At 43.0% G+C, this 12,177-nt stretch overlaps 1 protein-coding gene across 2 annotated transcripts in view; it reads left to right on the top strand.

Moving 5' to 3' along the window:
- ADCY2 (adenylate cyclase 2) overlaps nt 1-12,177 on the top strand; it is a 380,789-nt gene that overhangs the window by 273,861 nt on the left and 94,751 nt on the right. For both annotated transcript variants that reach the window (XR_014021747.1, XM_081292584.1), the window contains exons 10-12: nt 868-1,044; nt 4,472-4,515; nt 7,971-8,051. Coding sequence is in view for 1 of the 2 variants with exons in the window: in XM_081292584.1 (XP_081148710.1) it covers nt 868-1,044; nt 4,472-4,515; nt 7,971-8,051 (302 nt within the window). In the remaining variant the exon portion in view is untranslated. The remainder of the gene's footprint in view (nt 1-867; nt 1,045-4,471; nt 4,516-7,970; nt 8,052-12,177) is intronic.

The following is a 12,177-nucleotide window of genomic DNA, read 5'->3' as shown; positions in this document are numbered from 1 at the left end:
AAGATTAGCAAATCTTAGGCATCTATTTGGGTGAGAATGTGCGTATGTGGGTCTACATGTTGCCTTGCTCACTGAGAGAATCCCCGTCACCTGGAAGACAGGCCAGCCCTAGGAGCAGGAAGGAGCTCCCCTTACCAGGTTAGGCTGGAGCCAGGGGCTCAGAGCCCTCGGCTCTGCTCATTCTTCTCACTTCCTGCCAAGTGAGCAGTACCACATTAGAGAGAAGACTCAGAAGATCCGAGGGGTTATGTAACAGTCCCCAACTCCCACAGCTATCAAATGGTGACGTCTCAGCAAGAAAGACTGCTGAGCCATGAAAACCAATATCTCAAAATCAAGATCAAGTTCATGGATTTCATTCATGATAGCATCGCATCCCTTGGGAGACAAACTTCCAGCTAGCTTGATGATTTATCTGGAGGTAGATGAGGTGAAGCAGCAGAGCTGTGGGGTGACAGAGGGATGCAAAGTTGGGTGCAAAGAACACCCCATACATGGAAGGCAGCTTAGCATGAGGAACACCCCAAAGCCAGCTACCACTTCAGAAGAACACAACCATGAGAAAAAGCCGAGGCAGATCAGCACGTTCTGTTGAAGAATTTACTTTATAAAAATGTCCATTATTGCATTTATAGTTTTTTTTCCTAACTTACAATGGCAGGTGAGTTTTACTCTCTGGAATAAAGTCACTCAGCTCAGGTAGTCAGGTACAGGGGCGTCCCACTGAAGGTGTTGAGTGCAGAAGCCAAAGAGAGTCGCTGGGCAGTGCTGGAGGAGCTGGGTCCGCAACAGCGGGTGGAGCAGGAAGGAGTAAGTAGGCATGGGGCTGTGGTGCAGCCGGTGTGACGCTTTGTCTCCTGTCCCAAGGGAGAGCGACGGAGTCCCCAGCACCTCTTCAGGCCTCGCCACACCCTGGACGGAGCCAAGATGAGGGCCTCTGTCCGCATGACCCGGTACTTGGAGTCCTGGGGTGCGGCCAAGCCCTTCGCCCATCTGCATCACAGGGATAGCATGACCACTGAGAACGGCAAGATCAGCACCACGGTGAGCTCGCTGCTGCCTCAAAGCACTAGGTGCTGGGGAAGAGCTGGGTCCCCCAACAAAAAGCTGGGCATCTCTGCCAGAATAGCTCTGGTCTGCAGTGCAGCCGGCTTGCCATCCTCCTGCAAGTGACCTCCAAGGCCACATTGCTCAGGTTCTAACACACAGTGACTTTGCCCTTCAACTGTATAACCCTTTACAACTGATAATAGCAATCAACTGTAACTGAGCTGTTCTTTCGGCAGTTTCCTTTTTGTGTCCTTAAGCAGAAAGCATTGAGCGTCTCAATACAGAGATAAAGACAGGGTATGCTCCAGCTTAAGCAGCACTACCAAGACTGTGCCAAGCCTGCGCTTTCAGACCTTCTGTGTAGCCACACACACTCCACTGCCAGGGTTCTGTGCTCACTTCACTGTAGCTTCCAAATGAGAGCAAAGCTCCGGAGCCCCTTAGGTCAGGGATGTGCACAGTAGGACAGCTGAAAGGGAGATGGGAATTAGACCAACAGATGCAGGGAAAAATAAACCCAGTCAGGCACTTAGAAAGTACCAATGGTATGACTGGATCCTAAAATCAGCCCTGAGGACAGTTTCATGTATAATGGCATTAATGGATGCAGTTGAGAAAAAAGAAAGAAAGATGTTACGTAATTCTCATTGGCTGGTGCCAAGCACCACGCCAGGCTGTCATAGGAAAGTGAAGCTTCTGCTCTCCCTTGCCCCACCCCCAGCATCTTACAGTGACACCCCAATCAATAGGGGCCAAGCATTCTTGTTTTGTTTAATTATATCTTTTCTCAACTTGCCTCCATCCTTTTTTAAATTAAAAAAAAAAAAAACAACTGTGATCCAACATGGACTGCCCATCAGCTAGGCATCAGGGGATACTGCCAGGATAAGGGTTAGTGTGCATGCTTGTAGGCAAAGAAAGATCATAAGTAGGAAAACATTTAATGAGTAGGATCATTTCAGGTGCTGGTGAAGACCACCATGAAGTTGAAATTGGTGATGTCATTGGAAGTGAACAGGGTGGGACAGCTAGGAGGTCTCGGGGAAAGAGAGGACCAAATTAGGACAGAGGTGGCAGGGGAGCAAACTCAGTGTCCCCAAGATGGAAATGACTGTGCCATCTGCTGGGGGCACAGAGGAGACTGGGTGCTGGAGAGTTATTAGCAACGAGCAAACCAAAGTCACTGGGAGGGGACAGGCTAAGGTCAGGAGCTGATGTCTTATTCTAGTGTAAGGGGAAGTCGTGGGGGATCTGGAACAGGGAGAAGCATGATGGATCAATGCTTGGGAAAAAGAACAAGACTGAAGGGATTCCAAGTGGGAACCATGCCTTCTATGCTCAGGTTTCAGCAGCTGAAGGAGTAAGTTCAAGGTCTAATTTGAAAGCTGAGTAACAGAGACCTGGTGTTGGATAGGATCTGTGTGAGAGGGAGCAGCAAACCCTGCAGTTGAGAAACTGGTGGTGTCATGGGAATAGACGATGCATATGAGGATAAGGTCGGGTTCATAAGATGGAAAACTCAAAACTTTTTTAATGGGCATCTTAAAATTGGTAGACCTTTTTAAGAAGTGCAGTAGGGAAACAGATGATTTTAAAAGCACATCAGTAGCTCCTAGGAAAGGTCCAAGCTAGAGATGAGCTGAGAGGACCATTTTAGGTTATGTTTGAGGCCATGGAAGCAGAAGGAATCATCAAGAAGACAGTGATCCAAGCAGAGCCCTGGGGCTCCTGGGGCCTTGAAGAATTTACACTTGTTAGCAAAATTACCCAATGACCCTAGTACCCAATTGCCAATGAAAATTCATACTGCTAGCATTAGCAATGATTTGGAAAATTTTGCCTCAGTATTGCATTTATCGTCTGTGCTCAGGGCCAATAACTCAGTCTCCATAGAGACTTATTGTTTGCCTTCAATTACTTGGTGGGCTGGTTGATTTTTAAGAAATAAGAATAATTTATAAATATTTGCCCATGGTTTTCCAAGTAGTTTCTCTTGTATACCTGTCAAGGAAAAGGTCTTACTTCTCTGAATATGTGTGTGTGTGTGTGTGTGTGTGTGTGTGTGTTTGCTATTATTGCTTATTTCCTATTAATCTTTATTATTCTCTGACTTTAGAGTGATCATCTCCCTTATTATCTGACTGTGGGACTGCAGGAATGATTTCAGTCTTGAGACAATACTGGTGAAAATCCCTGATCTAAGACTGGGCTGGAAACAGCTTCCAATTACAAGAAGTTGTGCACAACCTGGAGGACCTCTTGCACGATTTTGCAATTTTCTTAGCTCTCTGGTCTCATCTGTGATGGGTTCAGTGCCAAGGCTTTTATCACCTTAGCAGAAATCAGTACAGACATCTTAAGAAAGTTCTATGTCTGCTTAATGTGCAAAGCCAGGACCAATTTTACTGAACTGTGTCTCTTACTCATTTTCCAAAAGATGCCACTGTAGTTCTTACTGATACATTCCAGGCCGGAACAACTGCCATTTCTTTTATCTAATCCCCTCTGCAGAATTCCATCTACTCTGTGTTGAATAATGCATTGTTTTAACTTACATAATAAGGCATGGAGTGCAATTACTTATTTTTAAAAGTCTTACATTTTTTTGTCTAGATACACTTCTTAAGCAAATCTTTGAAATCAAGGCAACAAACGCAAATTTCAAAACTTCTTTGCTTCAACTTTCACTTACAAATGTTCAGAAGTGGATCTTATTTTCCTCTTGTCTTAAACTAATACCGGTCATCAAGTTCTCCATCAGTGAACTCTGACCAGTGCCTCCCTTCCACACCTCTTTCTGGAACTTCAGAATTCGTCTGTTGAAGTCTTCTCACCCAGTGATCCGTATCCCCACATACATAGCCTATAGCACCATTTTATAACAACTCAGTTCAGAGATAAGGATCCATGGTAGATTTTGCAGTTATATTTGTATTTTAAAGAACCTTCTAGTTTGTCTGATTTTCACATGATTTTAAGTGGCTGATAGTAACCTTAGTAATAGTGCCCTGCAGGGTATTGTCTAAAATCAAATTCATAATATCAAAATGTAAAAATTTGGGCTGGGGATATAGCTCAATTGGTAGAGTGTTTGCCTCACATGCACAAGGCCCTGTGTTCAATCCCCAGCACCAAAATAAATAAATAAATAAATAAAATTTTTTTAGAATCAGATGATGATCCTGATACTTCCAACATCTATAGTTTACAGATGATGTCACACTGCAAATATGAACAGGGCTTTAAATATTGATTCATATTTACAGTTGAGCTCTTTCTTCACACAGGCAGTGATTTGTTACATAAATGATATTTGCCATGATTAAAGAAGAAATATGAAATATGAAATTTATCATTATCAATGCAATATTTTTCTTGAAAGATGTTCTTAGTAACTAATAAACTTTTCTTTTTAATATAGGACGTACCAATGGGCCAGCATAATTTTCAAAACCGCACTTTAAGGTATGATATATATCTTTGACTAACTTTTTAAGACTTCCTGCTGTTTACTTATTTCTGAGAATAATTATCATCAACTATAGTCATTTCAAAGGCTTCTTCTAAAAGAGCAGTTGCTTGTGAAAAGCCCTGTTACATTGCTTCCAGCTTCTAAGAATAAGGTTTTCAGTGTCTTGTTATTAGAATTACGAGAAGGAAAGGAAAATGACACCTGGTAGTCATCTTAGAATGTTAAATTGTTTTCCTAAAATGACGCTTCTACATACCAATATGCAGTAAAAAATTGAATGGTCTTAAAATGAGTATGTTGCTTAAAATCAATTTTCAGGTTGAATCCTGAAGGTTAAAGCAAGTCTAGTCTTTCTGTAGTGAATCAGGAGCTGCCTGCCCTCCCCAAACAGGGAGGAAACTCCCCACAAGTGTTCACAGGTGCCTGTCACATCCACGGTGAGAATCACATACACTACTAGTTTTGACCCTATGTTCCGCTTTTGGCCTCAGCATTCCCATAAATTTGGTTTGGGAGTTCACCAAACTAATACTCGGAAGCTGGAATAAAGCTTGTAAGGAAGGCAACCTCCCTCTCCTCACAAGGGTCAGTTCATGGGAGGCGTGGCTAGATTTGCAGAAATGAAGGAACAATGGGAGATCTGATGTACTTTCTTATAGAAAAAGCCTGTGTCCAAGTAGAAACTGGACACACGCAGAGGGCTACCTGCCCAGGTGTGGCCTTAGTGCCTCTTGTTGCAGAACACTGCTGTGTGGCTTTAGAGGTAGTCATCAGTTCTAACTTCTGTTCTGTGCAGACTTTGAAATTTTAACATGAAGATGTAGCAGCTACAGCCCTTATGCTTTATGCTATAAGAACAGTGGGGTTCTTAGGCTTTTGAAGCATTATTTTTAAGTGACTTATACTGTACTAAAAGTACTTCAGCTAATCTAATGGACCCCAGAAGATACCTTGGCGAGGGCCGTAATGTGCTAGTAAATATGTGAGCCATGGTTCCCAGAATGTCCCAGACTTCCTGACACTTTATATTCAATGTCTCTTTTGGTATCTGTGTCCCTCTGCCTAGATTTTGCTTTAAAAGTCTGTTTATTGAAATACAATGAGAAATGCCTCAGGGGACTCCCATGTTCTGGGATGAGCGAAGCCAGGAACATGTTGACCACAGCTCTTTCCATCCTCACTGAGCTGTGGAGTCACATTGTGGAAGGGGAGACAGCGAGGGCCAGTGGCTGAGCAGAGTGCCCAGAGGCACGTGCTGGGGACACGAAGCTCGGATTTGTGCGGGCTCTGTGACTCCAAAGCCCACCTACCTCACCACCACTCTGTCCTACCTGCTGTGCTAAGGGCCTCTCCACTCCTTCCTCGGTAGCTGCTGACCTCCAGTGGCCTCCAGACCTTCTGGAGAGAGTGCTGCTCTGGTCATACTTACCTGGTTCTTGACACTTTCTGGCTTGGTGACATGGACCCATAAACTTCCCTGAGACTCGAGCTGGCCCAGGGCAGATGTGGCTTTTCCATACCTTCATAGAATAGCCCACGTACGGGGGGAACAGATTTGGCAAGGAGGCTTGAGAGAAAGAACGGTGACAAATTGGAAAGAGAGACCGCGGTGCAGAACAACTGGAAGACCAACCATGGGGTCAGGGGCAGGTGTGGGGACAGAAAATCAGCTGTGCTAAAAATCCAAGGAACAGAGTCCTGGCTGATAAATCAAGATCTCCTGGCAGTCAAGATCTCCTTCAGGATGTCTTATCTCCACAGCCAAGGTCTCAATCATAGATCAGGAAACCACAGGCATGTTACAGTCCTCGTGCAGATAATTACTGAATTCAAATGATGCCTGATACATGCCTTTATTGACTGTGTCATAGGTCCCACTTATGATGCTGGTCTCTGTAAAGGCATTATCTGAGCTGCTCCTAAGCAGATTAGCAAACTTTTGGAAGCCTGAATGTCATATTTTTATTAGCTTCAAGGTACAGATGGTTCCTTCTTAGACTTTGAAAGACTTTGTGAAAAACACAGCCACCAAACTGAAGTTAAAAAAAAAAAAACTGAAGTCTAGTTCTGGAACTGAGAAGTTAAAATCAAGGACTAAAGGTTGTACCTCACATTGCTTGGTTTCCTGACCCATGAGGGAGAATGCCTGAGCTATGCTATGATGCTGAGTTTGTAGCTCTTTAACAATGAGTGAAGGATCCGGTGTCAATGGTAAGACACATGCTGAGCTTGTACCAGGCCCTGGTTCCATCCTCAGCACCAAAAAGAAAAAAAGAAGGATCAAAATTAATTTATCTCATTCAAATGGATTGGAATTTGCTATGCTAAATCCTCCTAATTCAGTTTTCTCTATCTATGGATGGATCAAGTCTACCATTCTGGGTTTTGAATGAGACTGCCCTCTACCTGTTTTAAGTGGGCAGGAACAGAGGATTCAAATCCACAAACACGGGATCTGGGATTGAAAACCCATTCATCTCATTAACGACCATCCTGAGAGATTTAATTACAGATAAATGATAAATTTGACATTACACCCCTCAGGCTATTCTTATCTATATTGAGAGGCAACTCTGATCCCAGAAAGGTGTTATTTTTATTCCAGATTATAATGTCTATTCATTTAATAATAAACCAACCAAAACACACAAAATTTTCACCTGTCCAAGACAGAGGCACACCTTGTTCAGCCAGCTGGCGAGGGCCAGGCTGAGCTGCCAACCTTTGCAGCAGATATTTAACTTTCAAAAATAGGTATTAGTTCAGTTTTCTCCTTTACATCATTCTTGTGAGGATTGTCAAGTTATCTTTAAGGAGCTCTTACTATTAGTTAGCATAATTCATTTAGAAAACATCTCATGGTTAAGAATTTTTTGCTTCCAAGACCAAGTCTAGGCATGTCGGTGGGTTTTCTGAGAGCAGCACTTTTACAAACCGAGGAACATTGAAACACATACAACGAAGCATCGATATGCCAGAAATAAAACTACTTCTGCAAAGTCTTGAAAATCTGACCAGGGAAAACCTGAGGGAGGAATGCCTATTTTATCAAACAAACCAGATTTTGACAGGGGAGTTTCCAGAGCTAGTGTACTCTGCCGTTAGGCAAAGCCTGAAGGCGGCCAGTCAAGCGCTAGCTCATCTCGGGGGAAAGAGCTCTTTTATCTCCTATGCCACGCATGCATGTTTAGCATTGATTTTCAAAGCCCGGTGCATTTCACTCTCTGAATGATAAACCAACATCTTACTGAACCAAACACTCGAGTCAACTCGTTGAGTCTGCAGAGTGGGTCTGTGCCGATAGGGAAAAGTCTGCTCATAGGTCACTTTCCTTTTCCTGTTGTTGCTTTATAAACAATGTTAAACAGAAGTTTGGGCATTCTAGGAAAATAGGCCTGATACACGCTTTAGTACAGATACTCTGACGTGAGTTTCCTTTTCCATTTAGAACCAAGTCACAAAAGAAAAGATTTGAAGAAGAATTGAACGAAAGAATGATCCAAGCAATTGATGGAATCAATGCACAAAAGTGAGTACCTGATCATCTTACATGATCTCACTTAAAACCCTATTATTTAAAAATAATGCCACATTTTTAAAGACGTTTCATGCTAGGCTCTGCAATGCTTATCATGACAGAACCAAGTTTTCTAAGGCAATAATTGATTATACCTCAGTTGGCCTTCCTAATAGCTTTTGTTAATAGTATTTCTTTCATCTTTAAAAAAATCAATCCCTTCCTGGAAAATGTTTGCCAAGTCAATTACTAATAAACAACATGACCAGTCATCATAGAACATTCCAGCCTCATATATTCAGCAAGCAATGTTTATAAAAGCTTCACAGGGCTTCCATATGGGGAAATCTGCAGAGTGTATCCTGTGACACTGTTCATTCAGGATGCGTCGATTCCTCCGCAGAATTGGCGAGTGTTGAGATACCCACTGTTCTCGATCCTGGGAGACGGTTGGAATTGGAATTCACAGTAAGCAGTGGGTGGAAGGCTCATTCATTCAGCCTGCGAAGTCAAAATTGCTGCTGTAGTTTTAAATGATCTAAGAGATGCAGAGAAAAAATAATTTAAAGGAAGTGTCAGCTCCTCTCGCCTGGGACGAGTGATGGCATTCATCCGCCTTTGCGTTCTCCTGAGGTGGCTTGGCACAGAGGCACCATGAGGAGCCGGAGGCAGGTCACTCTATATGGTTCTGGCAGGCATTGGACACTCGATGGATCATTGTGGAATTGAATTATAGTGGACAGTAGTAGGACTCCCTGAAAACCATCCCAGAAAGGTTTACATCTTTATAGAAACCTACTTGATTTTTATCCTGAAAGTCGACTCTTGGAAAGTATAAATTATTTTCACCTAGAACTCTCTATTACCAACACACAGTTACAGGGCCTCAGTTAGTGTGTGGCTTTGCGAAATGCATGTCTGTTCTAGATTGTTCCATATAAATATTTAGAATATTCACATAGATTATGAAAGATCACATGACATGTAAAGAGAGAGAGAGAGAGAAAAAGTGTGTGTGTGTGTGTGTGTGTGTGTGTGTGTGTGTGTGTGTGTGTGTAAAGGCATACAAATCCATGCAATGCAGCATCCTGATTAGTCAAGAGCTGCCAATCAGGTGTGCTGGCACACTGACCGTCGCCATCCTGTGCTGCAGGAGACCAAGCCTCCCACCTCCCAGAGCTCCTGGGGCCCACAGCAGTGCCTAGACAGACACTGCTTTCTCTGGCATCAGGACCACCTCCACACCAGTCCAAATGTTGACACATCACAAACCAGGAAGCAAATGATTCCGTGTCCTACCAGTAACTAACACCTGGGGAAGCATCCAATTCCATTTAATGCAGGGGAAGGACCTCATTCAGTTGGTACTCTGTGACCCCCCCCCCCAACCTAATACAAGACATTAGAAGAAAATAAATCTTGACCAAGCTTAACTGCCAATAATAATACAACATCAAAAACCTGGCCTCTAATGTCAGCCTCTGTCTGTGCTCATGCAAAACTCCTCCCTCCTGAACCCACCTTTAGAGCTTTCCTTCTAAAGGAATCCTTAGAAAGTTCAGTTGTGGCTTTGTTCCGTTAAGATTGCTTTTGAATTGTCCGTTGTCTTCGCATCCCTTAGTATTCAAATTCATGTTTAGTTGACACCTTTGTGACTTCATGCTTTTTCTTCTAAAGTCATATCTCAGGTTGATGTCACTGCTCCTTTAATGATTTCCCCAACATATTTTAGAAGTCAAATAGAGGGGAAAAAAAGTCCAGGCAGTACTCAAAAAGTAAAAGGAACATTTTCTAGATGGAAGCTTTTATGCATCTACCTTTAATTAGCATGATAACATTTGGTTATGGAACACTACAGAATACTCACTAACTCCTCTTGTTTTTTTTTTTTTTTTGGCTTAATTATTATTTTTATTTTTTTTTTTTTGGTTGGGGCATTATGTAAAATTGTGGATGTGTAACCGATGTGACTCCTCTTGTTTTGTTACGGCGTTCCCTGGTCTTTTAATTTTGACTTTAGGACTGATCTGGGGCTCTAGGCCTGAGGCACCATTCAGTGGTTTTTCTGCTCTCGACATAAACCAGTGACTTCTTTGCAGATTGTCCTCTGTTCCTTCACTTATCCATTCATCAAGCATTTGTAACAAGATGAGTAATGCCAGTGTTTGTTCAGCCTGAGACACACAGCACTCAGGCCTGCCTCTCCTGGGCACGTCTCCTCGGGGGCAGGGCCAAAGTTCTCTGAGGGGTGGTCCTGTAACTGCTAACCCCCTCAGGAAAGGCCCCGTCCAGTGGCCCCATTCAACCTCAAGCACTGCTTTAGAGGACATCTCCCAATACAGTCACGCTGGAGGTCAGGACTTTAGCACATGAAGTGGGCAGAGGACACAAGCCTCCCACCCACAGCAGCAGGAGAGAGGCCTTCTACTTCCTTGTCCCTTGGCTGTGAGAACTTGCATTCTTATACTCCAGAGAGACCCTCCATGAGGATGTGGGTGGGCCTCTGCCCATCCCATCCAGTCAGGACTTTGTCTAGAATTTTCTTTATTAGACCTTGGCCAAATAAAGTATCTTAGGATAAAATAACAGGGAATCACTGATAGTCTAGTCCAGGGACAGGGATGGGGTTAGATTTCTTCATACCATGGACGACTTGTGTCAGGGAACATGTCAGAAGAACATGAATAACACACACAGTTTTCCCCTCCTCCTCTCCCGTCCTCTCCTCTTTCTCCATAGTTCCCATTTCCAGAAATAATATTTGACCTTATCAGCCAACAGAAATCTTTTTTTTAAAGAGAGAGAGAGAGAATTTTTTAATATTTATTTTTTTAGTTTTCAGTGGACAAAACATCTTTATTTTATTTTATTTTTTTTTTAAAGAGAGAGTGAGAGAGGAGAGAGGAGAGAGAGAGAGAGAATTTTTAATATTTATTTTTTAGTTCTCGGAGGACACAACATCTTTGTTGGTATGTGGTGCTTAGGATCGAACCCGGGCCGCACGCATGCCAGACGAGCGCGCTACCGCTTGAGCCACATCCCACGCTACCGCTTGAGCCACATCCCCAGCCCCTATTTTATTTTTTTTATTGGTTGTTCACAACATTACAAAGCTCCTGACATATCATATTTCATACATTAGATTGAAGTGGGTTATGAACTCCCAATTTTACCCCAAATGCAGATTGCAGAATCACGTCGGTTACACATCCACAATTTTACATAATGCCCTATTAGTAACTGTTGTATTCTGCTGCCCTTCCTATCCTCTATTATCCCCCCTCCCCTCCCCTCCCATCTTCTCTCTCTCCCCCATCTACTGTAATTCATTTCTCTCCTTGTTTATTTTCCCATTCCCCTCACAACCTCTTATATGTAATTTTGTATAGCAATGAGGGTCTCCCTTCATTTCCATGCAATTTCCCTTTTCTCTCCCTTTCCCTCCCATCTCATGTCTCTGTTTAATGTTAATCTTTTCTTCCTGCTCTTCCTCCCTGCTCTGTTCATAGTTGCTCTCATTATATCAAAGAAGACATTTGGTATTTGTTTTTTAGGGATTGGCTAGCTTCACTAAGCATAATCTCCTCGTCTTTATTTTATTTGTATGTGGTGCTGAGGATCGAACCCAGCGCCCCGCACATGCCAGGCGAGCGCGCTACCGCTTGAGCCACATCCCCAGCCCCAGAAATCTTTTTTAGCTTCAAACAGCCAAAGAACATTATGAAATCTCTGACTTTTTACAAGTCTGTAGTGGACACTCAGGCCACTTCAGAGAATTCACATAGAAACCAACATCTGAGCTGGTATGGTGGCACACAGCTGTGATCTCAGCGACTCAAGAGGCTGAAGCAGGAGGATTTTGAGTTCAGAGTCAACCACAGTAGCATAGCAAGGCCCTAAGCAACTTAGCAAGATCCTATCTCAAAATTATATTATATATGTGTATGTATGTGTGTGTGTGTGTGTGTATATATATATTATATAAAATAAGTATTATATTTTATATATATATGGGCTGGGGATGCTGTTCAGTGGTTAAGCATGCCCAGTGCCAAATAAAAGAGCATGTCCTCCTTAATTCTAAGACGAGGTCATCTCCTAATGCTTCAAGGGAGAAGCCACAGATCAAACTCACTGC

This window comes from Spermophilus citellus, assembly GCF_964194105.1.
Source record: "Spermophilus citellus genome assembly, chromosome: 1".
In the NCBI taxonomy this organism is placed as follows: Eukaryota; Metazoa; Chordata; class Mammalia; order Rodentia; family Sciuridae; genus Spermophilus; species Spermophilus citellus.
The sequence above is the reverse complement of the archived record's forward strand: the minus strand, read 5'-3'. Positions and strand labels throughout refer to the sequence as shown.